We start from the raw sequence: 25,852 nt of genomic DNA, 5'->3' as shown, positions 1-25,852 counted from the left end.
AATTTATGCAGTCTCATACTGTTACCGAAACAAGAAAGCGAAACAAAAAACCCAACACATTTTGTGGGAGTGTGCTGTAAGTGTTAGATGTGTAAGAGGGTCATAATTCTTGGTTGACATCACCCAAGTCCGTGGTTAAGTCTTGTCTTATATTTTTGATTTGTTGGAGCTGGTCAGGGAGGAGTGGAATGCTGATATTATAGAAAGCAGATCAACCATCTGTTTATAGTTCAGTTGTCCAAGGTTTTCCTGAGGGATCTTCATGGAAATGATGGAAAAAGCTATTTATGATCACTCCTGATTATTTAGTTGTTCTGAGTAGTTCATGCATCTTTGTGCAGGATCCTATGGATCTGGAGCAACATGTTTAGGACAAAGTGTTCGCTGAGGGAGAACTGTTATTTTTGAAGTACTCTTGTTTTTAAAGTACAAATTTTTTTGCTTATTTAATTCCCCTTGTTGTACTTACTGTATTTTCATTTTCTTATTTTCAAATAAAAGTGCAAAGATTTTTAACAATTTCCAATAAGCTTTAAGAACATTCAGGGTAATTTGAGTGAAGGGTTTGTGTTGAGCTTTTGTGTTTTGTGTTGTTTGATGGTGTTTTATTAATCAACCAAACCATTTTGAGTTTGTCTCTGTGTGCATGGTCAGGTTCTATAGATGGAAATTCTTGGATACTGTCAATGGGAAACAAGGCTTGCATGTTTTGAGAAATACAGTGAGTGCTGCTGTTCCTGGAAGACAGATTGCTTTTCAAGGGTTTTTATAAATATTAATCCAATTTAAGCTACTATATATCCTTTAACTCTGTTGCAGTGCACAGTGTTTGAACTAAATCACTTTGATTTCTGGTATGTAGGCCTGCCTTTTGGCCATTTTTGTGTTGATTTAAGAATGTTGTTTTGCATCCTTTTCATATGAGCCAGTCTTCCTGGCAGGAAAATTCTCAATAATCACAGCTGTTGTATAAAATATTTAGTTAGGAGTAAGCATGCCTGACAGTAATGGTATAAATCACCTCATTTTGGACACATTTTTTGAAAATGGAGACATTACTGAACATCTGCTTTAACTGTGTCAATTTCAGATATGCTTTACTTGTTGTGAAATGTTGACTGTGTGAGAGGTCAAGGCAAGACACAGTTTTGTGAAGCACAGCTTTGTGGAGAAAGTGTGACCACAATATCCTTGAGTTTTTCTGTCCGTTCAAAAGGACAAAAAACTTGTGTTTATAGCTTGGTTTCAATAGTTGTCTAGAGCTAAAATGAGGAACAGTGCAGTTCTTTTAAAGGTACAGAGATCAGATGTGACACATTGAAAATATGTGTCTAAGATGGGAAGTTGTAGCAATACCTGGTGTTTGTGATTTGTTTTTGGTGTTGTTTTCTGTGCATCTTGAGAACCATGAAAGTGGTGGGTGTGCTTCTGAGCTGAAGCCTCATGTAAATCTGTCTGGTATTCACTGCTTTTTGAGCAGTCAGAAATTACTGTTTTCTTTTATCTTGAGGAAAGTCACAGTAATAAATAGGGGGGTTTTTTGGGGTTTTTTGGGTTTTTTTTTTGGTTTTGGGGGTTTTTGGGGTTTTTTGGGATTTTTGGGGTTTTGGGGGTTTTTTGGGATTTTTTGGGTTTTTTGGGGTGTTTTGGGTTTTTTTGGGTTTTTTGGGTTTTTTGGGGTTTTTTTGTTAGAGGTAGCAGCAAGTAACAGAGTGTCTTGGACACAGAGGAAATAATTACAGATGCTCCTCTAAAGTCTGAGACCTTGGAGCTGCTTTTCTTATTGCACATTAGTTAGAAAATTTATGGGGAGAACAAGGATTCCTCTGGAAGGCCTGGTGTGCCCTGCCTACACTCCAAGGGTTATTCCTGTCTAACAGTGAGAGTTTCTTCATCCCTTCAGCCGTATACTCCCTTAACACAGGAAGGAAAAATTAAGTGTACTTTTCAAATTGGATGTCTTCAGTAAGTTGGGGGGTTTTTTGTCATTTGCAAATGTGGTGGGTTTCTAAAGACCACAGGTTGACTTTTAAATAATTCTGTGTTTATAGGTTCCTGAGACTATGATTTTCCAGATCCTTTGTTTCAGTTCAATTGCCTCTAAAATTGCTCATGATGGGGTATCCTTCAAAGGCTATTGAGTGCTCAGCCCATGATCTAAAAGCAGGAAAATCTTTGAAATACTCTTATATCCAGCCCATGTATTTTTTTAGGGTAAAGAAGTTTGCTGGGTCACTGTTCACATTTAGAATTATCCATCCTGAGTACAATGTTAATTGAGCTTAAGAAATAATAACAGGAGGGCTCCAATGACTTACAGTGCTTGACCCAGCAGCAGCCTGGCTGCTCCTAGTTTGGATATCAGGACAACCCACATTTCTCAAACTTAAGCTAGTAGCAGGCATTTTCCTGGCAATATTGCTTGAATTAGGTCTTGGGCAGAAAGGTCAAGGTCTGAATGGTGAAGGAGAGCCGCCACTGGCACATTCTCTGGATGCTTTGAACGGTGCCTCTTGTATTTACTGTGGCCTTCCAGTACAAGAAGGATGAAGAGGGACTATATTCAAGAGCATGTAATGTTAGAAAAATGGGGAATGGCTTCAAACTGAGAGGGTAGGTTTAGACAGAAATCAGGAAGAAATTCTTTGTTGTGAGAGTGGGGAGGGCACTTGACCAGGTTGCCTAGAGAAGCTGTGGATGCGCCATCTTTGGAAGTGTTGAAGGCCAGGTTGGATGGGGCTCTGAGCAACCTGATCTAGTGAAAGGTGTCCCTGACTACAACAGGGGTTTGGAACCAAGTGATCTTTAGTGTCCCTTCCAACCCAAAAAATTCTATGATTCTATGATATTTTTACCTAAATATATATAAATACATAGACTTTGAAAAAAATCTTAACAATATTTTCTGGTGTCTCTCACTGTATCCTTAGGATATAGTATAAGGAAGAGTTGCTAGTACTTAACTGTTCTTTGGGATGCTTTAATAGTTTATTTTTTACAATATTTATATACCACTTCTCTGATGAAGTCAGAGTGAATGACTATAGCAGAAAATTTATTTGGCAGTATTTCCACACAAAGTGTCTTCTTGTACAAAAGTTTGGCTACTTAATGTTCCAGAGTTAAAACTATTTTGATCATCCAGACAGTCTTCTGGATGGGAAAGCAAATGTACTTTTTGTGTGTGTGTGAGTGTGCTTATTCACTGGTCTCCCAGGGCAGGCTGGGAGGAGAGGTTGGCCAAAGCTCTGCAGGCACTTACTGCTCTAGAGAAGTTTTAACTTTCTGTACTATTTCAGATCATGGACTAGGAATGTTCACAATAATTTGTTCTGGTAATGCTGCTTCAAGCCAAGCTGGTGTGCAGAAATACTGGTAATGTGCTCTTGCCTTCATGGGCTGTGCACAGCAGCAGGCTGGAAGTGCACCTGGCTGGGCAGGCCTTAATGCTGAGATGATAATCTCTTGATAATCGCCAGGGCCCAAAGATAGTCAGAAAGTTGTGGCTCATGTGGACTATTTGTAACTGATAAGGTTATCACAGACTTAATATGCATAGTTTTCTTTGAAAAGTCTGGATTTAATGTTGAAAAGCATTTGGTAACTGCTCTGGTGTGCACCTGAGCCAGAAATCACTCATCAGCACATCCAGATTGGCAGTGATGTACATATTCCAACACACAGATGGGCTTCAGCCTGGAAGAAATAGCAGCTTGAATAAAACCAGACGCAGATACACCTTTGTGCAACTTGTGTGTAATAACATGTGGCAATTATTAAAAAAGAAGAGTAAAATGCTATTTCAGTTGTTATATGTGAGAGGTAATTACTTGATTAATTGCCAGACTGCTGAAGATAACTTAGAGGTAAATAAACATGTACCTTCAAGCAGCTGCTTTGCTTCCAAGTTTCAGTGTGTCTGTGGTCTGTAGTAGGAAACTGTTAGGGAGACTGGTAAACATTGTGCAGGTAATGAGTAGCTTCTACATTGTTGTAGTAATTAAAATACCATACTGTTTGGGGGTGAACTTAATGAAAGGAACTAATTCTTCTTTTCTATCTCAATTCTTTTTGAAGCTGCCTCTGGTAAAAGAAAACTGAGAGATTCTCCCACAGATTGCAAAACTGAAAATGAGCAAGTTGCTAAAAAGTCAAAAGCTAGTTACGTAAGTACTGTGCTTTTCTCTTTGTGCATTGTAAAATAAATGGAATTACCTGACTTGGTCAGTGACACTGGTGTGTTTTATCAGAAAATTGAGTCAAATCAGATCTTGCCGTCTGGATGACGTTTTTTTGTACTTTTTTTATTGTTGTCATTCTGAATGGAATTACCTGCTTTGTTCTTTAGTGCTTGTGGATTTGTATCACACCAGCCAGTTCACCACTTTGGTGGGAGTAGTTGATGGCAGGTAGCAGTGTGTGAGGCTCTGAGTGCCGTCAGGTTTTGTGAACATCAGTGGCAATTACAGGCTCTGGATCACTTTTCCTCCTCAGGTCATTCCTTGTATTTCCTCAAGCACATGGATTTAACATAATTTGCTTTATCTACTGCTATTCTTTGCCATAGATGTTGCAGGGTTTTTTTCTTCATCTTGCTTTTCCTTGTGATTCCTATGACCAGAGCATACTTGGGCAGCTCTTCTATGGACTGAAGCTGCGCTCTTAGTGACACTCTAGGTTCACTGAGGAAAGAAATAATATCCTCTGTTACTCAGTGCCTCTGGGTGATGTAGTTTGTTTTCCTTCATCAAAGTAAATGCTGATCCAGCCTGTTGGTATCTCTGCTGTAGACAAGTAGTTCTGTAACCACTTTGCATTCAAAGCTCTAGGAAGAAACTCATGTAGTTCTCTACAAAGCAGAACAGCTTGTGGCCCATGGAAGTTTTGGCACTTGTTAACTTCCATTTTGCAGGCTGGTAGTAGCTGTTAGTGAAGCTATTGTTGATGAAAAGTTTTACCAGTTTTTGATATGACATAACATTTGTGGATTTTTTTACCCATAAATCTTAATATAAACACACCATTTGACATGTTTGTAGGCTGTGGTGGGTTAAACACCGCATGCTTAATCAGTGAATCTGATCATCAACCCTGGCATCTTCTGCCTTAAATATCATCCAGAATTGCTAGTAACTGTTGATTTTAAAGCAAAATAAACTAGACAGTTCTAAATCATTCATATTTTGGTATATGCCTTTGCACTCTGTGTGCTTATCAAGTGAGGAGTCCGAGATGTTCACGACTGAAGACATTTTCTATGTTTGTGAAAGTTTTGGTCTTTCTTTGATCATTGACTGTGTATGATCAATCACTTCAGCTTGAATTTGTCTTAAGTGCTTTTGTCATTTAGGGTAGCTCTTTAAGGATAAGAATACTGATGAGATTTTTTTCTGTTTCTGTAGTTGTAATTAGTATTAAACCTAATAGGTGCCTTTTTTTTTTTTTAATACAGCTGGATGATTCAGAACCCAAAAGACGATGGGAGAGGCAAGAGATGCTTGTGAAGAAGTTGCAAGGTACATTCCCTGGATTGGATAAGGAGGTGAGCTGATGTCTCCCTATGGTACATCAGGTCTTGAGTTCTTAAGAAAACTGCAGCTGTTGATAGTCCATTTGAAACAGTCCTTACACGGACAACACTTTTGGAAAGAGCCCAGGGTAGGAAGGCATTTGTTGTTCCTGCCTTCAGAATGTAGCTTGTCCTGAACTGAGAGCTGTGGGATGTGGTTAAGACCATGTGGAACTTCTCTTCCTACATTTCTGGCCCTATGACAAGCCTAGCATAGTCAAATTTGATGACTTATTGTAAAAATGCAAGGGGAAATGATCCCTCCCTCTCTCACTCTTCTCCCCCAGACTGCTAAATGTATTTTGCACTTTGTATTACTTTAGTACCTGATGGTTCTCAGCAACTCTTTGAGCCCTTTCAGTGCTGTGCTTGAAATTGATGGAAGCAAAGCTCGTTCATGTGTGTTCTTACACTTTTGAAAAGTGGAATGCAGCTCTGACTAAACTGAGTGTACAAATAAACCGAAGGGTTTTCTTGTTTTGATTTCCTTTTATTTTGAATCATCTGATTTACAGGGGTTTTCTTTGCCTGGTGTTATTAAGCATAGAAATTTAGTTTGTGCTTATCTCACCACAATGCAAAATGTCTTTTTTTTCACTAGGAGCTGAGAGAGGTACTTGAGGAACATAACTGGGTGTTTCATGATGCACTGGAGGCCCTGAAAATATTTGCAGACAACGAGGAGGGTAAAGACAGATGTATAATTCATTTTATCCAAGGACAAAACAGACTTGTGATGCAAATATTTCTGAATGTCCAGCAATGACAGTCCTGACAGCACCATGCCTAGAAACTTGCACTTATATATTAAATTAGTATTACAGGGAGGATAAAAGAAGAAATCTCAATTTCTCTCTATATTTATGTTTGCTCTCTAACTAGGGGTAAATATCTTCGCCTTGCTAATACAGATAGGCATAAGAAGTTGTAATTACCCATGGGTATCTCTTAAAATATAGTTTGGTACATGTCAAAGCTGATACCTGCTCCCTTCCTGCTTGTTTGAAAGTTTGTTTTGTCAATTACAAAACAATTGTAAATTACTGGTTTCTAAACCAGTAATTGCAAATGACTGGACAGGTAACAAGTGATATATGATATTTTTTCCTTTTAAAATGTATTCTAGGAGAGAAACTTACTAGAAATAGGCCTTGAATTATGCAACCCATCTGTAAATACCAGTACTTTAAACATGGCAGGGAGCAACCCAGTGATTCCAAGTAATTCTGCAAGCTATGACTTAAATCCTATTTAATGAGTTGATTATTTTTCAGTGTGCTACACAGCTGTCAGATATGTACATGTTTTGCTGTATCAGCTGTTTAAGTGTTCTTGGGATGGGGTAGTGTTCTCAGTTGCATTCTTTACGAGTGGGGAGAGCTGTCAGTGCTCAGGAAGTTGTGTCCTTACTGCTGTTTCAGAGAAGGCAGATGTCAGGATTGGGCTCAATCAGCTGCAAGCTGGGATTGGGCAGAAGAGAAACTTCTGCACTGGAGGTGCTCTCTTGCAATGAAGGAATCAAAATCTTTACAAGGCACTTCTGAAAATTACTTGCTTGTGCTATGTTAACTAACTTCTGTCTTATTTTAAGGCAGCTGAGTTATTTTGCTTGGAGATGGCCTCATTCTTTGAGCCTTTTTAACAAATGCATATTTTCATTGTCCCACCCCGAATACTGTACTACAATGCATTAAAATGGAAGAAATATATACTTTTCTTGGTGGAAGAAGGCTTGTTTTCAAGTTGACAGAATGAATATCTCTGCACTCAGGTGCAGTGGGACCAATATCTCTTCTTAAGGATACATCCGAGTTCTTGACTCTTTGCTCTTACCTCAGAGCTTCTGCAGCTCACAAATATTACATTATGTTGATCATCTCTATTTCAGGCTACTAAAAATCTTCTGCTATTTGAGCGTTATACAAATGAGCTTTGATTATCTTACACTCACAGTTGGAGCTATTTACGTATTTTATCCAGATTTTCCTTTCTGTTCTCTTAGAAACACCTGCTGTTGAGTTCTTGTGTGTTAAATACTAGAACTGTGTTTGACAGATCTGTAGGTTTTATTTTGGAAGAACAACTTGTGTTTTCATCAGCCCCATGCCAATATGCATTGACTTGTTGCCTTCTGCGTTGCATGCATAGATATGGAATTTCCTCCCAAAAGGAAAGTTGCTGACTGGACTGAAGCCTCCACTGAGAGCCAAAAGGAGGAGAGTAAAGATAAAATGAAGCAGAAAGCTGCTGAGAAAGAGCAGAATGGCTTTCAGAAAAAGGACAAGAGCAAAAGGAGCATTTGGAGTGCAGAAAGAGAAACAGAGCACGAGGAGGACGAGTCTGCATCCGAAGATGGCGGAAGCTCCCTGGATGAGGACTACAGCAGTGGTGACGAAGTGATGGAGGATGGCTACAAAGCAAAAATCCTCAGCTTCCTGCAGGATGCTTCCCTGAGCGAACTGACTCTGATTCCCCAGTGTTCTCAGAAAAAGGCTCAGAAGATAATAGCGCTCCGGCCCTTTAACAGCTGGGAGGCTCTGGTAGGTCTGCATTCTTCCTTTCCTATCCCCAGCCTGCCTAGAGTCAAGGTGGCTTCAGCCTAGGGAGGCTTAGATGGGTGGCCTTATCCTCATTAAGCTAAAATGCTATGTTCCTCCTAAGCCAATAGCATTTCAAATAGTGTCATATGACCTGATTTTGAATGAATTAAGGGGTGATTTTTCTGGAAAACTCAAGCTGATTGGCTGACATTACTGTCACTCACTCTGTAGCACAGAAAGTTGGTTCATTTCACTGCAGAAGGAGAAATTAGAGCTTTCACTGTGAGAAGGGAGGTGTTTGCTAGCCTGTTCTGAGCTCTTGTAGCTGAAAACCCATGCAGGAGGGAAGAACGTGGCAGGACCTTTACTGCAGACACTTGTGTAGCAGCAGCAGCTTCCAGGGTAGCTCCATGATTGAAGAAGCCAGCATGGATATTTTCAGTTTCAGACAAGAAATGGTCGTTCTCTTTTTTTTTTTTTTTTTCCTTTTGTGCCTTTATTATACTGCAGCTTAGTGTCTAGCATGGTTTTGCTAGCTAAGCAATGCAGCCATTTGTAGTGGAGTGAGCTGTTGTGTTTTTTATTAATGAAAGGTAAAGCATCAGAAGGCTAAGCCACAATCCACCAGGGAAGGGAAAACAGTATCTCTTGGTAAGTACATTATCTACTGTCGCTTCGTTGTTACTTTCAGGTGTTTACCATGGCTCCTTTGTAGACTTCACATTTCATACAGTTTCAGTTAACTGCAAGTCCTCAGACCTGCTAAGAGTGATGTCCTGGTGAGAAATTTGAAGTGCGTTACAGCAGATTGTCTTGATTTAATGTACTAGTGCTTTGGATTTTAAAGCAGTAACTGTGCACAGGCCTTTTTACAGAGTAATTGGTGTTTTTTCATCAGTGTGCATTCTGAACCCCCCTACTGTATATGCAAGAACTTCTTCAATATGTGTAAAACAGTAACATTTATTATTCAGTGCGTGAAATATGTTACCACAATACAGTAAGAGATACAAAATAGAATTTTAAGGAAAACAAAATGCTTTTTGTATGTTGAGTTGTAAGGGGAGGGGGGAGACAAGAGGACGATACTTGAAAAAAATACAAGCTACTGGTATGCTGCAAAAGAAATCTGTTTTGCCCCGAGCCTTTGGCTTCTCACAGAACATCTGTCATACAGCTATTACTTTCTAAACTTGTTGGATTTTGTCTGAGCTTAATTCTTTGCAGAAGTATTTGCTACAGGGCTCTTCTTTTCTCTGTGTAAAATATTTTACAGTAAAAAGCTGCATGGGCCTGTTTGCGTTCAAAATTTGTCTTTCATGAAGATTGCTGCTGTCAGCAGCCACATGTTTATGTAGTATTGTGAATACTTGCCCAGAGTAGAAGTGGTTTGCAGGAGATTTTAGCAGATGTTTTGTATCAGTGTGGATTTAATTGTTTATAAAGATCCAGTAGCTCAGTAACCCAGAGTTTTTCCTACCAGTTAATAAGGGTGGTCAGAATAATGAAGAGAAGTGATTCAGTTAGAGAATTAAAGAAATTGCCTTGGTTTTAAGGTCTCTTTTTACTGTAATGGTATCTTGTGTCACACAATGTGAAGTACTATACAAGTTGTTGCCATGTGTTCATTATTAGATTTGAGGAAGATATTAAGACTCTCAGTCTGAGATTAAAACTAAAGCCACTTATTTGTAAATTGAATGTTTTATTCCAGGAAAACTTAAATGAGAATTTTTTTTTTATTCTAGATGGGTTTTTTTAAGTTGGGCCAAGCTATTTCGTTTCCAAGAGGATTTAAATTAATTTCATAAGCTCATAAGGTTAATAAGAGCACTTGGAAATAATTACTCTTGGAGTAAATATTTCGAGTGTTTAACTTGATCTAGTGATGCTTCAAACACATAGAAAAAGATTTTGTAGACATGGCTCTCAAAATAAATGGAGAGAGCTGAAATTGTCCTTGCTCACAAAGATTAATTCATTTGGCAGTTTAGAAATGCCTACACTATAGGTCAAGTATGTTTTCCAGGAAAGTTTTATCCAGTCTTTAGTGCTGGACATGACTGGCTGGGAGAGCCTCCTCTCAAACACCAGCTTGTATAAAGTGTACTCATATATGTCCTTGGGGCTTTAGGTGTCTGTCTCCTTGGAGAAGTGAACAAGGTCTGCTAGGACCGGTGGCCTCTCTCCAGAATCCATTGTGTGCACAGGGAAAGCAGTAGGTAACAAAAGAAACAGGGATGTGTTTTCTGAGAACACCTCTCTCAGTGCTCATCATATTCACAATCAAAAGCTGCACACTGCTTTCTGAGGCAGAGGCTCTGCAAGGGTGGGCGCAGGTGCTTCTGCAAAGCCCAAGCATGGAGCTGAGACATAAGAGGAGGTGTGATGGGCAAATGGGAGATAATGAGGAGCAGCTCTGCACAGCTGGGAATTAGGGATCAGAATACAAGGGGAGCAGATGAGTGGTAGACAAACTAAAGGGTGGTCAGCAGGAAGCATGGCTGTGAGAGCTACGAGGAGAGGCAGGGATGAGCTCCAAATATCAAAGCCCAACTCCTGGCCTGGCACAGGACCATGTTTGTCATGTACAAGCTCCAGAACCATGCACCAAAGCCAGCTGAAGGGAAGCAGCAAATGCATCAGGTTTGCAATAGAAGACTGCTTACAGTGGAACTGGTGTTTGTTGATTGACGCTGAGGCTGACTTTCACCCTTAGGCATTAAAGGGAAAGCCTTCGTCATCTTGTAGTAAGCCCAGGCAGAGTGTGCTGGTGTGGCAGTTCCAAGTGTGCTGGGAAGGCTTATGGGTTCAGTTTCTATGATGGTCTCACATTTTTGGGCCTCATTTGAAAAAAGCTGAACTTGGGAGGATGTCAATCTCTAGAAAGCAAAGGCCACCTGTGGATCTGCTTTATGTTCTGAGCGGGGTAACACCCTGTGTTTCACATGCAAACCAGTGGCTAAAGTACTTCTTGTTGCAACTTGGATGTGGTTGTTAATGTGCTGACATGAAACAATACAATTTCTGTCAATAACAGATGGCTCAATTCTCCACACCTTTATTTATGGATTACAGGATTTCTATTCATGCCAACCAAAGCTTTAGTCATCCTAACAAATGTCGAAATTTTGTAGGCACTATTAAAAACCGTGCTCTTCTTTATTTCTAAATAGAAATGTCTGTTTGGAAAACCTTTTTACAGGTGTTGACATGTGCACTTTAGCCTGGTCCAACCTATGAGTGTTGGTAAACTTTCTGGGGTTTGCTTAAAATGGAAAAAACACAAACAAAAACATATCCTCAAACTGCAATTGCCTCAATCCATTTATGTTTAAAATCTTTTTCTAATGAAAACTTGTTTTTAAAATCTATTTTAAGTTAATCTGGTTATACGCGTCACCTTAACAAAACTTGTTGTTACTCTGCAATGTGGTAATATTGGTGAGTTACTTAACACATAATAGCTGGATCAAATGACTCCTTTTTTATGGAAGGAATTCTTGGAGGATATATACATATAAAGTCTTGTGCTAAATTTTAACAGATCCCTGGTCTAAATTCATAAAAATCTCTGTGAAAACTAGTTCTGTTTTAATACAAGAATGATGAATCCAAAGCATCTTGTATACTTCAATTCTTTATTAATAAACAAAGGTGCCTGTTCTTGACAGTGAAACAAACATAACTACTCAAGAAAATACTCTAATTACAAATATGACCCCAGTTACTGCAGAAACATATTTAATGGTAGGTTTTACACTTTCTGCAGATGGCTCCACATGAAATTTAGGAGAAATCAAGGGGCCCGAAGGGCCTATTTTGGTACAACTTCAGGCTGCTTGTGTCTGACGTAAAAAATTCATAACGTGATGAAGATCTGAAATTAAGAGGAAGAAAACACACAGTAGCTAGTGTGAACTTGAGGAATCAAGTGGTGGAAGAAAGGCTTCTTTGTACTGGCAGTACTTGGTGACCACAGACAACCTGGCACAATGCCCAAGTCCAGTTTGACTACCTTTGTGGTTAGAGTTAGAACTGGAAACAAGTAATGTTGAGCCCCAGACACACCCATGGCAAAATGCAGTAACCTTCAGTATAGGTTCATTTGTTTGCCTTGATACCTGCATTATGCTTTCTTCTTATACCTTTAGTATCTAATAGGGTCTATTTTAAAGGGCATCTTAATGAGAATCAGGGCGCCTTTTTTTTTTTGTTTCGTTTTGGTTTTTTTTCCCTCCTTCCTTTTGGGGTTTTGTTCTGTTAGTATGCCTGGCCTTCAAAGCTGTCTTTGCCCGGTATGTTGCCTCGGTTTCAAGTGCTTGTATTTTACGTTAGAAACTCTTCAGAGAATTTTTATCTCTTAAGGTTTCAAGTTTCACAATGTGAGGAGCTGCAATGAGGACCTTCAGTGTGGATTCACACAGTTTGCAGTGGGCCAAGTGTAAGGAGTATTTGGAGTTTTGAGAGAAGATTGGGATGCTGTTGTTGTCTCCTACTTGAATTACTGCCTGCAGCAGCTGTGGATTTTCTCTGCAGTGACTATTACCAGTGTTCATGGATTTATTTATTATTATTATTTTGCAGTTCACAAAAATGACGAAGACTTCTGGTTTGTCAGAAGATATAGTGTGGAACTGCAAGATACTGCTGAAAGAGAGGGATGTGGTTCTAAAGCTCATGAATAAATGTGAAGACATTTCCAATAAACTGACAAAACAGGTAACCAGGATTACTAGAGATGGAGGATGTGGATGGAACATAGAGCAACCCTCCATTCTGAATCGCAGGTATCTCTCATTTTTATAATTTAGAAGAGTGTTGGACAACAAGGTGTACTTGAAGACTGGATTTTCAGAACTGTAGTCTCTGAAAGTAGAGTTGCAGATTTTTGATACTTAGTAGCTCTCAGTGAGCTGGATAGTGATATGTAACAGTTGAAAGAATCTAACAGATTTTTTGAAGTGTATCAGGAAAGCTGGTGGGCAGGATAAGAGCATAAAAAAGTTATAACAGTGTCTTATTTTCCCTCTCCTGGTGAGTGTAACAGCTAACCTTAAGCAATGGAATCCTGAGTTATCAACCTATTTCAAATAAAAGCCCAAGCAAACCTGCTTCTTTAATGGGGGAACAGATTTCAAATAGGATTTGATTTCAAAAATGCTAAGTTGGAACAAATCTGAGCAAACTGGGCAGGTTTGTCAGCTGGATGAAAGACTTTGGTCAGGAAGTTCAGATGCACCGAGTAAACTGAAACTCTGTATCCAGAATGGCAGCAGGGATGTGCTGTGGGGAAGGATGTCTTTCAGAGAAGTAAATTACTAAGGATCTCCAAGTGGATATTAGGAGGAATGGAAATGGATATGGATATGGTGGAGGCCATTATCCTAAGGGTTAGGAAATGTAGGGGTGCAGTGGGAACAGCCGAAGTAGCAGCTTGAATTCCAGTTGGATACTGTTACAAGTAAATAGCAAAAAGATTCTCAGCTGTGTGAAAATAAAACCTGGGAGGAAGCAGGAAGTCTTTGGAGGAAGGATGTCAGTAGCACTGCTTCTTTGGAAAAAGTGCTGAACTGGTCACTTGCTTTTGAGTGTATTTTGTGGATTGTGTGTTTGGGAGTTTTTTTGGTGCTGACACAAACAGTAATTGTTTGTGAGCAAAATTGGGGATGCAGCTGAAAAATGTCACTTTATTCATTGTGTATTTTAAAAATGAGTGCTTCTGTAGCTGCTTTTATCTGGTTGTATGTTACTGATTGTAGAAGAGAAGTATTTGTGTTTCTCACTTTGATAATTTCAGATCTATGAGATTGCAGACAAGCAACTCAGTTTGTGTACAGGTGACTGATTAGGAAAGTTTGTGGTTTTCACTACTCAAAGAGGTCTGGAGTGCATTAAAATAAAGGCAGTGTTAAACCTGCCAGTCTGTGATTACCGTGTTACTGTGTTACTGTGTTTCATGGAGAAACCAATGAAAGGTGGTAATAAGCTTGATTGTTTTTAACAGTTTGAAACTGAAGCCATATCAGAAGATTGGTTTGAACTGGTTAGCGCTGCTGTATAAGCACAGATTGAATGGCATCTTGGCTGATGAAATGGTAAGTGTGAAACTGCTTATTTAAGAACCGTTCAAATTTTACAAATAAGTCTATTTTAAATCCTTGCCTAGGAACCTCAAGCAGATTATAAGTAGTCTTAAAATGCAAACAGTTCTCCAAGATCTTAGAAGCTGCTGAACTCCTTTGCATTTGAAAATCAAAGGTGGCCTAATATTCATGGACACTGACAATTACAAGTCACATGGTGTCTTCTGATGCAACGGAACTGGTTTCTGCCGCAACAGATTATTTGCAAACCCTTGAGTTTAACAGCTCCTTGCCCAAAAATAAAATTCATTCTACTTGTCCAGCATTTAGTCTATTGAGCTCCTATTTTCTCCATTTCTTCAGCAGTTTCAAAACAGGCAGATAATACAGGAAAAACCCAGTGGGTAGAAACCTTCTCTGCTTCTCCAGAAGCAACATTTCCACCATCTCTTGTCCTGACACTCTCCATCAACTTTGAACTAAGAGAGAGAAGCTTATGGGTTTGGGGTTTTGTTAAATGCTGACATCACCCATAGTTGTACAACAGAAAAACACTTACTGATGCAGCTGCTGAATTTGTGGTCTGTTGTTTTTAATTCTGGCTGCTGTTCATCTTCTGATGAACCATGAATGAAAGCACTGCTTTGCCTTGCTATGACTTAGGCAGTGTTTCTCAGCTTCTGTATGTTTCATGTTAGTAAGAATGTGTGTGTTTTGTGGTAGATACAACCACAGACAATTTTTAAATTTTTGATGCAGAAAACAGGAAAAGTGAGTGTTAGTGGAAATGTAGGCTTATCTTAAATCTGATTCCCATATTAAATTCCACTTCAGAAATATCTGGAATACCCTTTGTACTACTGGCTCAAATGGAAATAAACATTTACTTTCCAAGTAATCATTTTTCTGCACCATTGGTTCAGGAGGGTACATTTTTGAATATTATTTGAGGGATGAACTTGAACTAAAATGAAGAACGTCATAAATTGAAAAGATGAATCTGTTCAAATATTAAGCTGAAATGATAATGAAGTTTGACTGAGGTTGTACTTAGGAAAAAATTGTCTTCTGTAAAATTGTTTAAACAGAACAAATTTTCTAATCAGATTTCTTATCTTTACTGGACTGTCACTACACTGTAATCGTCTTATGAGTTCAAAACACTTTTATGTCCCATGGATTGTAAATTTTGTTAAAATAGATTTCCTTTCTCTTAGGGCTTAGGAAAAACAATTCAAGCTATTGCGTTCCTGGCTTATCTCTACCAAGAGGGCAATAGAGGTCCCCATTTGATAGTTGTGCCAGCTTCAACTTTAGGTAAGTTACAAGCTTCAAAAATGTTTTTCTTAGGCAAACAATAACAATCATGGACATACTGTAAAGCAAAGATAATTTAATGAAAGAAAATTTGGGTTTCTTATGGTGGTACTCAACTCCTTAAATAATTTGAATTGGAATGCAGACCATACTGCAGGCATGCTTGTTCTGAATTAATTAGACTTAGGATGGAACTTTTTTAGATGATCTGTCTGTTTCAAAAAAAAAAACCAAAAACGAAGTTGCTTGTTACAATCTGACCTTGTGTAGCAAAGTAGTCTTTTTACTTACTGAATATTGGCTGAACTTCCTAGTCTTCAGGCTGTGCTTAGGGTTAGGTTTCATGACATTTTATACATTTACTGTCTTTTTTCCTCTTTACTGCACAGCATCTGTCAAAGCAGATGAAAATCTTGAAATGATGAGACTGTCTTTTACTTGTGTGTTATGATTGTTTTATGGCCTCATTTGAAATTGGAAAGAGTATGGTGGAATCAAATGTCAGCAAATCTGATGAGGCTGAGCAGAAAATAGTTCTTGATGAAGTTAAATTTGGATTTGTTGAATGATAGGAGGTAGTAACAAGCTGAATTTGCAAAATAAATGCTGCTTTTAATAAAAAATACTTGTTTGGGCTTCAAAAATTTCTCTTGATGCGTCAGTAAAGTTTCCAGTTGTTCAAATTAAGTTTGAAATTGTCATTTTTAGTGTGCTTTCAAACTCCACTGGGACCCAGTTTTTAAAACAACCCTTAATAATGCATATATTGCTGAAAACCTGAGGTGTTCATAAGTATGTGAACAAAGGTACTTTTGTGAAGTCAGTCTTAAGAGTCTGAATTTTAGAGGCAGGTCAGCAATGCCCGAGCAGTGCAGTCTGCTGGCAGCTTTCCTGACACTTCTCCAGAGGTATCTCCTCATCCCTGGTCTGGGTCTAGCCCCTTCCCGAGTGGCATTTAGCAGAGTCCCCCTTCTGTGGTTTGGGGTCAGCACTTGTGTTGGCTGTCAAGCAGCTTCCCCTTGGGCACAGCAATGTTTCCTGTGGCCGCTGTGCTGCTGCACACCTGGAGCTGCACAGCTGGGATGTCAGGCCTCTGCCTGCTCCCAGAGGCACTGTCTCTCCTGATGACATTCTTCTGCAGGCTAATACTGACAGATGAAGTGATTTGCTTTCTGGGGATTGAACTGTCTAGGGAAGAAACCAAGCTGCAAAGTTACACATTGTATTTATTTCACACAGTGGTTACAGGCCGTGCTGGGCCTGTTCCTGCAGGAGCTTAAAGTGGAAGCCAGTTGAATTACTAAAAGCCTGGTTGGGGTTGGTTCAGTTTCTTACATACCAGTTTTCCAGTTTTAAGATGGAATATTTCTTAACTTTCAGGAGAGTTTAAAGGGATTTGCATTGAAATCAGATGTTTGGTTTGATGCTGAGGTGTGAAACAGTAAGACATAATAAAGTATAAATTACTTGGGTTTTGTTTTAATGTTGTCTTACAGATAACTGGATAAGAGAAGTTCATCTGTGGTGTCCTGAACTGAATGTCCTCTTCTACTATGGTGAGGAATCTAGTTAAGAAGTTAATCCAATAATGCAGTTGCTTGCATGGCCAGTGTAAGAAAAGATGAACTGCTCCTGGCAGTGTTGTTTTAAGACAGTTGTTTAAGACACAGGTTTATCAATGAGTGATTTCTCTGCAGTGTCTTTTATTGTTACATGTATATAAATATATATAATTGTACTCACTTTATGTTGTTTCCTTTAGGATCCCAAGAAGATAGGAAACATCTCAGGGTGGACATTCATAATAAAGTCATTGATTTCAATGTGATTGTGACTACGTAAGTACAGTTAAAACACCACAGACAGGGAGCTTTAGTGAGGTCCTGCTGACCTCTAGTGGTACAAGAAACCAGTTTTAGGAGTTGGGGTTTGGATAATGGTTAACTAGGGTTTTATGACTGTGTAAGAGGTACTGTGTCATGGGTGCTTTAGATATATGTCTGTCAGCATGTATATTACAGATAATATTACAATTGTAATAGACCTCAGCAGATTTTTAGGAAGTGTTACTGAGAGCATTGGCTTATTAAGTAAACTGAAATCATTTGCCAGTAAAAAATTGTGATAACAGTACATTCATTTTCACAGAGAGACTAAGTGCAAGTGATATTTGTCTCTGACAGATACAACTCTGCAATCAGCAGCTCAGATGATCGAGGACTGTTCCGCAAGCTGAAGCTTAACTATGCAATTTTTGATGAAGGTCATATGCTCAAGAACATGAGCTCCATCCGCTACCAGCACCTCATGACAATTAATGTAAGAGGTTTAGTTATCGCTGGGTCAGAGGGGACAGGCTTTTCTCTTTCCTAGTTACAAGCAGGGGGAAAATGGAATATTAACTGTAAAGTTAAAATGCATATAACTTTGTGATACTACAGTATGTAAGTGGATTTAAGTGTTGGTGTGGTCTGAGGAGTAGATCCTGCATTATGATCTCTTTCAGGGACATAAGCTCCCAAAAAATGCAATAAATTTCCTACACCATCATTACAATGATGGTAGTGCTTGAGTTTCAGTATTAAGCAAATTCCCTATTATATCCCATAGTAAGTAATAATTTTAAAGGTACTATTCTGATTACTTGTGCTGAAACCCTGTAGTATTTAAGGACGTGTTCTGATATGGCTATGTAAGAAGAGCTAGCTTGAAAACATTTTTTTCTTGTGGCTTGCAGCCTGAGGAAGCAGAGTTTTGAAAAGTATTTGAGTACAGCTCTTTCTCTGAATGTTATGATCTAGTTCTGTAGTATTTATACAATAATAATAAACATAAGATCACTTTCTGCAACTTGTTTTTCAAAATCATGTTTTCATCAATAGCCTTTTTAAAAAGCTGATCTTTAAGCAATAAAACTTTCTTGTACTTGCAGTTCAAAACTTGTGCTTAAGTACTGTATGACATTAGAGAACTTGATAGGGAGCAGCAATGAACACAGTCATCAGGAGGAAGAAAAAAGTACTCCAAACAACAAAAAAACCCCAACAGTGACAACCAAAACAAAGCCCAAACAGAACAATCAAGAAGAAGCCTAATAGATCCAGGAATGGTTTTTCAGTTGTCTTAAATTGGTGCACTGTTCCCCAGAGATCTGTAAATGGTTTTGTTGACTTAACAAGGAAATTATTCCATGATACTCCAAATATATAATAAGTTTAAATAGTTATAATTTAAACCAAGCTCATTTTCTCACTTCTCCATAGCTGTGGTTTTTTTGCCAATAGTATTTTTTAGCCTGTGTGACAAATGTTTCTCATTGCTCTGTCCACTTTGGACAAACAGGCCAAGAATCGCTTGCTGCTAACGGGGACTCCGGTTCAAAATAATCTGTTGGAACTGATGTCCCTTTTGAATTTTGTCATGCCTCATATGTTCAGCAGTAGCACAAGTGAAATTCGAAGGATGTTCTCTTCAAAAACAGTGAGTACCATGAATTCTCTTTCTGAAAATTACTTTTTTCTTTTTGCTGGAAAACTGCTATTGCTGCCTAAGTTCTGTTTTATTGGTATCTTATGGAAACAGGTAATGTGATTATGAAAATCTAGAAAATGAAACAATTGAATAAACCTTTTAAATTAAAATATCCTGTAACAGTATATCTTTGAATACTAATGGTCAGGTCAGGTATGTCTGTTTTGGCTGTGGTTTTCATCAAGTTAGAGAAGTTAAGGTGGTGGTGTTACAACTGAAAGTTTCAGACTGTAATTGAATTCTTTCAATGTTTTCCTTAGAAGAGTGCTGAAGAACAGAGCATATATGAGAAGGAGAGAATTGCACATGCAAAGCAGATAATAAAACCATTCATCTTGAGAAGAGTAAAAGATGAGGTAACCTTTTATCTTTAAAATGATGGGTTTGTGTTATCAAAAAGCCTGGTAATCTCTGAGACCAACACTAGAATATGAGGCAAAATTACTTACTGATCTTAAAAAATGTTAATGGGCACTTGCAGACTTCAGTGGTCTGAAGGGGTAATGCTGATTAGCAGGGGAGCAGATCCCAGGTATTGCATATAATATTATTTCATGCAGTTCTGGAGTGTGCAGGCCATGTTAGTTGGTGGGGAAGTTGATGTATAATCTGGGTCAGACCTGAGTTGAATTACTGCCCAAGTTAGTGAAGTTATAAACCGTGAAAGGGGCTGGGATGAGGAGAATGAAGAGTATCATAACAGCTCTAAGACAGTGGTGAATTACTGATGGTTCACAACACTACAGGTTTTAGCTGGTATCATTTGTTTTGTCAGGTTCTTAAACAACTACCTCCCAAAAAAGATCTCATTGAACTGTGTCCCATGTCTGAGAAACAGGAACAACTCTACTTGTCTCTCTTAAACAAGCTCAAGAAAACTATTGACAATAATGGTATGTAAGGGTCTTGTTTCCTTTTGGTGGATTTTTTCATGCTGAGACATGTTGAATGTGACTCCAGTCTTTGCTTTGTAGAAATGTCTAATGCTCATGAACTGTCTATATCCGTTCTATGAATATTTTTGAAGTTCAGATAATAGGTGGATTTTCAAACTGAGTTCTTGCAAACAAAGGTCTGCTGAGGGGTAAAGGTGTTTCAGATGGTGATTTTCAGTAGCAGTACAAAGATGTCTTCTTTGTTTATAGAGAAAAGCTCTGATATGGGAAATGCAATGATGCAACTTAGAAAAATGGCCAATCACCCTCTTCTGCATCGTCAGTATTACACGAATGACAAGCTCAGGACGATGTCCACCCTCATGCTCAAGGTAAGGGGATGAGATTCAGAAGCAATCCTTCATTTTTCGGAATTTCTAATGCAAACTTGTTTGCTTGTTTTGTTGTCAGATCTGGTCAAAAATGTGTCTTTGCCAAACTTAATTCATTGTTGCTGCTTTTTATTTCTCTGCCTCTATCCAGTGATCTAATCAAGCTTTGTAGGTATTTAATGCTGATTTTTATATCATAAGAATGGAGAGAACAGCTGTGGGTCTGCAGTCATCTCCTTTTCATAAGCTCCCCCTTAGCACCTCTCCCCTCTGCCCCAGAATTTAAAGCCAAAGTGTTTGTGGAAAAAAACTTGGGTGGGCACTTGAGTTTAGTAGCTTTCTGAGTAGCAAGAACTGAGTTGTATAAAACTAAAATAGGGAAGGCATAAGTATTGATATGTTAAGGACTTTTTAAAAAAATTTATATGGGGTTAATGACTGAGGAGCTTGGGGAAAATTGTGGCTTATTTCTAAAATCTATTTAAAAAAACCCTCAATGTGCAGCAGGTGGTCTAAAAAAATTGGAGCTGGCTTTGAATATTCTTCAGCTTTTTTTTAAAGTGAATCCATACAAGGTTGGGGGAAGCAAGAAGTGACCCTTTGGTTTATGAAGGATTTTTGTCCCTTTTTATTCCCATACCACGGTACTCTCCAGATGTAGCTCTTCTTTTTTTTTTCCTTTCTTCCAGGCATGACATCCCTCTACCCACCCTACATCTTGGGCTGGGCTTTCCTTGTCTTCTACCATCTATCCAAGGATTGGACCTCCCTTTTTGGGAATGTGTCTTCAGGGGAAAAGGTCCAATACAGGGATAAAAGGTTGCAGGGCATGATGGGAAGTAGCTAATTGCTATGAAGGTTGAGCATATCCTTCTTAAATTTTTGGGAGCACAAGTGCTTCTAAGAGCTAAACTGGGAAGTAGTTATCCTCTCCCATAAACCTGAAGTTGAGACTTGATCTTTTATTGCTTGCATGAGCCATGCTCTAGCATTTGTTCATGTCTAGGTGTTACTTTCTTTCAGAGATCATGTTACTGTGTGGTGGTTTTGCTTTTATTTCTCAGGTGAGACTGTGTATTGCATTATTTCCCTTCATTTTTGCTAATAGGAGCCCACACATCGTGATGCTAACCCTGACCTTATCTTTGAAGATATGACAGTAATGACAGATTTTGAGCTGCATCTGCTTTGTAAGCAATATTCTCACATCAATGACTTCATGTTAAACATGGATCAGATCCTGGATTCTGGAAAATTTAGAGCACTGGAACACATTCTCTCTGACCTTAAAGAGAAGGTATTACAGATGCCTGAAGCTTTTTCCTGTCTAAAGAGTGGCTCTAAATAACGGGTTAAATTAATATCTCCCAGCTCTGTGTGCAACTCAGTTGTTTAGCTGCAGAATTTTACAATGTAATTTATTGCATGTGCAGAATTGCAAAGCAACACTTACAGCTTTTAATGTTCAGGCCTGAGTATGCACATCACTTTAGAGACAGCTGAAATAAATTCTCCCAGTTTTCCATGTTTCAGAGTATTCATCCCAAGTTAACTACTGTATTAATATATGGGGTTTTGCACAATTTTCACACCTCATGGACTTGGACCTTCTCTTGGCAGTTGAATAAGACTGTATTACATTAGAATACTCCTGTGTGTTAAGCCCATGGAAAGGTGAGGAGGTCCCTGCTTGAAGTCCTGCCCTGAGATTCAAACAGGTTTATTTTGCAAATAAGCATGTGCCATAATGTTCCAGAGTATTCTGAATTTGCACAAGTGGGTGCTGTGGATCTGACCGTTTCAGACAAAATGGGACTACTCTCTATTTTACATGAAATACTAAATTTAAGTTTTGAATGAAAGTATTTTGATGTTTATGGATTAAGTAAATCTGTCATTTGTGCATTTGATATGTGATTTGTTTGAGCCACCTAAATTCGAAGTAATTAAAATACTAATGCAATGACAGAGAATGAGTTAATGCAGAAGAACTACTGGGTGTGGAATCTTCACTGAAAGTCAATCATGACTTGATGATTTTCAGCTTAGTCTTTTATTTCAGGAAACAGGGATTCTGTGAAAGTAAAATCATATATTTGTATCAATAAAGAATTTTTGTTGTCCATAGTTGACATGTTTCAAAATTTTTGCTTTGCTTTGTCCTTTCCAGGGTGACAGAGTTGTGTTGTTTAGCCAGTTCACCATGATGCTAGACATCTTGGAAGTTTTCCTAAAACACTGGCAACATAGATACATTAGGCTGGATGGAAAAACGCAGATTTCTGAGCGGTACGTGACTCTTGCTAAAAATGAGAGATAGAAAGTGGATGTGTTGGAGAGGGGGAGGTGACTTCAGACCCTTACCTTTGTTTTCCAGTGTGTAGAAGTCTGTGCTCACTGGACATTGACCATAGAAGGTGTTTAATGTTGGATTTCAGATCACCTTAGTAAGGGTGAGGCTGAAAGATGAGGTTAGGTGGTGGGGTTACAGTCTTAGCTAGGAAATGAAAAATGTGTCTTCAGCAGTTCTTGGTGTGTTTGATTTGTGTGTCAACATGCTGTAACACCTGTAGCTATTCCTTGAAAGTACAGTGTATCTCTTTTACAGTAGGCAAATTTGTTTCTCTAGGACAAACCATTTTGTCTGTCCCTGCAGCTGAAAATGTTCCAGTGCTTTTCTTGTGTTTGAGCTGAGCTGGTTTTTTGCCTCAAGAATTTTCAAAGATTTTTTTTTAATGCTTTTTCCTTTTTTTCAAAAAACTGTCATTCTTGCTGTGGTGACTTCCCATGTCGAGCTGATGTTTGTTCTGCCCTTGCACATGCAGTTAGTACAGAAGATTGTCATGAAGCGAAATGGATCCCCTGCCTTCCCATTTGTTTCATGTGTTTCAGTCTTCCATTGTCTTCCAACTGACTCTTTGTGTTCTGTGATCATGAAAAGTCTTTTTTTAAGCTTGTTTTCACTCTTTGCTATTCATCTGTCACTCCGTGTGTTTCTCTGGTCACTGCAGAGGCCTGTTGGTACCCTTTTTCCTGCTGTATAACATCTGTACTTTCGAGCTGCTGTGCAGTGCCACTGTCCTCTCTTCCAAAAAATCATCCCAACTTCTGTGTTCAGCTCTGGAGCCAGTGTGGAGAGTTTTCCAAGGCCTGATGCATGGTGTCTTGTGTTCTGCAGGATACATCTGATAGATGAGTTCAATACAGATATGGGTATATTTGTATTCCTTCTGTCCACCAAAGCTGGTGGCTTGGGCATTAATCTGACCTCGGCCAATGTTGTTATCCTCCACGACATTGACTGCAATCCTTACAACGACAAGCAGGCAGAAGACCGGTGCCACAGAGTAGGTCAGACAAGGTAAGACTTACTTCAGTTATAGTGCTTGGGTTTTCTTGGGGGCAAGCTCTCAAAAGGAGGCTCAAAGTGCAGTATTTATAATTAGAAGTTTTAAGCAGAGACTTGTGTAGAGCAGCTCTGGGTTGTGTGGGAGCTAGGAGCTGTGATTGTTTTAGTCCATGTTGCTGGCAGAACAAACCTTTGTTTACACTCTCCTCCTTTTCCTAGTTTACTATAACTCTCAAGTTGTGTATAATTCTCAAATTTCTGGTGCTAGGAACTATTCCAAGGTAGATCTGAAGTCTCTGGGACTGTCTGGCCAAGCTCCTTGTTCTCTTCAGACTTCTAAGCTTTTAAGTGCCACCCTATCATAAAGAGTGAGACCACAGAATGTGTGTAATTTCAACAGTATTCAATGGTAAAATGGAGTTAAGGGGAATTTGACTTGGTTATATTAATGGAGATTTTTATGACTGTCCAGACATTTGTAGTGGCTGGGAGTACAGGAGAAAATGTGTTTTCTGGCACAGTTTTTCCAGAGAAAAATCTAGAAGCTCTTTGCCCTCTCATTCATTTCCTCATCCTTGCTTTAAACCCCAGTCAGCTGAGCCAAGGCATAGCATCGTTCCCTTTTGCATTAATCCAAACTACAAAAATGGATTTTTTTGCCTTGTGGTTTTCAGAGAAGTACAAGTCATAAAGCTCATCAGTAAGGGGACTATTGAGGAAACCATGCTTAAAATCAGCCAACAGAAATTGAAGTTAGAGCAAGATATGACTGCAGCAGAATCAGGTAGGTGTCTTGCACATAATGATGTCCACTTAAGCTGCAATATGTTACTCGGAAAAAAGAAGGTTCTTGATGCAGACAAACGTTTTGTTGTTTGGGGCTTTTAATGTTAAACTAGAAAGATGTCTTTTTGCTGGTTGTTCTTTGATGTGACAGGAAGCACCCTCTGAGTCTGACCCAGAAATCAATGACCAAGTCCTACAAGCAGAGGGGTTTTTTTACTGTTTGGGCACGTAGGTTTTTGTCTGTGAAATATTTTAAGCTCTACTAATGCTTGTCTTTGTTCCTCAGGAGAAGAAGGAACCATTCCAGCAGATATAGCCACGCTATTAAAAGCTTCATTGGGTCTCTAAAATGTAAATATGTTGTGAAATTCAAGGAAGAAAGGTGATGATGTACCCCAAGGACTCTTACATTACTGTTGACCAGGAGTTTTATGAATGTTTATAACTTTTTGTAGTTTCTTTATTGTATTGCTCATGGTATTGAAAATTTTTAACACCAATAGCACTCTTTTGATGCCTAAAGGCATAAATGGCCCAAATGTGCCAAGTTCAGATGCTGAATAAAGGTTTTACAGATCACTTTTGAAAATGGGGACCTAAGTAGTAATTGTTTTAACAAATCTGCTGCTGCCTAAGATTTGTCAGTATTTTTGTAATTATTTCTACCTCCAAATATATATATATATATATAAACTGTCTGTTTCACTGGATTCTGCGTGTAGATTTTTTTATATGTGCCTTATTTGACAATGCTCGAGTCTGTTTCTGCTTGTTTTGGTTCATTTGATGTTCCGTACTGGTTTTGTATCAACTTGTTCAAATAAAATTCCATAGATTGACAAAATGTTTTTGTGCTTGTGGTGATTTGGGGCAGGTGAGGGGATGATTATGTGCCTGTTACAAATCAATTAGGCAGCTATCAAACCAGCTGGAATGTTCCAATTGAACTGACTTGGCTTTGTCCAGCAGTAGTTAATTACCAGTGTATCATTATACTCTAATTACAGTGGTGTGAGGATATTGATTGTAAAAACAGAACTACTGCCAAATGGTTTGGTCAAGTCTGTGAGTGTTCTGGTTGATTATACGTGATTTCTGCAAATTCAAAATGGGTGGGAAATTAAAGCTTTTCCAAAACTTGTTTTCCAAGTGTGGACTAAACTGCTTGACTTTTCCTAGAAATGTTCTGTGGCTGTGCTGTCTGTTCCAAAATGCACAACTGAAATAAGGTGAATTTGTACTGTATTGTTTGAGAAGGAATATGGGTAAGAATCAGTTTTCCATGCTTTTAATTCCTGGTTCTGCTGGACTAAATAGTGGAATTTAACAGAGATCCACGGGTGTTTAATGCTACAGCAAATTAGGATGTGTGTTTCTGTTGAGCACGATGCTAACCCAACTCTTATC

The 25,852-nt window shown here is 38.7% G+C and overlaps 1 protein-coding gene across 3 annotated transcripts in view; it reads left to right on the top strand.

The window, feature by feature from the left end:
* SMARCAD1 (SWI/SNF-related, matrix-associated actin-dependent regulator of chromatin, subfamily a, containing DEAD/H box 1) overlaps nt 1-25,289 on the top strand; it is a 116,177-nt gene extending 90,888 nt beyond the window's left edge. For all 3 annotated transcript variants that reach the window (XM_066186364.1, XM_066186366.1, XM_066186365.1), the window contains 19 exons: nt 4,078-4,166; nt 5,453-5,542; nt 6,171-6,255; nt 7,718-8,109; nt 12,697-12,899; nt 14,117-14,207; nt 15,413-15,512; nt 17,009-17,068; nt 17,275-17,350; nt 17,696-17,831; nt 18,855-18,992; nt 19,304-19,399; nt 19,819-19,936; nt 20,189-20,310; nt 21,419-21,607; nt 22,481-22,599; nt 23,489-23,671; nt 24,334-24,443; nt 24,732-25,289. In XM_066186364.1, the coding sequence (XP_066042461.1) occupies nt 4,078-4,166; nt 5,453-5,542; nt 6,171-6,255; nt 7,718-8,109; nt 12,697-12,899; nt 14,117-14,207; nt 15,413-15,512; nt 17,009-17,068; nt 17,275-17,350; nt 17,696-17,831; nt 18,855-18,992; nt 19,304-19,399; nt 19,819-19,936; nt 20,189-20,310; nt 21,419-21,607; nt 22,481-22,599; nt 23,489-23,671; nt 24,334-24,443; nt 24,732-24,793 (2,459 nt within the window). In that variant the 3' untranslated portion in view covers nt 24,794-25,289. The remainder of the gene's footprint in view (nt 1-4,077; nt 4,167-5,452; nt 5,543-6,170; nt 6,256-7,717; nt 8,110-12,696; nt 12,900-14,116; nt 14,208-15,412; nt 15,513-17,008; nt 17,069-17,274; nt 17,351-17,695; nt 17,832-18,854; nt 18,993-19,303; nt 19,400-19,818; nt 19,937-20,188; nt 20,311-21,418; nt 21,608-22,480; nt 22,600-23,488; nt 23,672-24,333; nt 24,444-24,731) is intronic.
* The last annotated feature ends 563 nt before the right edge of the window (nt 25,290-25,852 follow it).

Source organism: Chamaea fasciata, unplaced genomic scaffold, assembly GCF_029207755.1.
Source record: "Chamaea fasciata isolate MVZ Bird 193981 ecotype frontalis unplaced genomic scaffold, bChaFas1.0.hap1 SCAF_6, whole genome shotgun sequence".
Taxonomy (NCBI): Eukaryota; Metazoa; Chordata; class Aves; order Passeriformes; family Sylviidae; genus Chamaea; species Chamaea fasciata.
The sequence above is the reverse complement of the archived record's forward strand: the minus strand, read 5'-3'. Positions and strand labels throughout refer to the sequence as shown.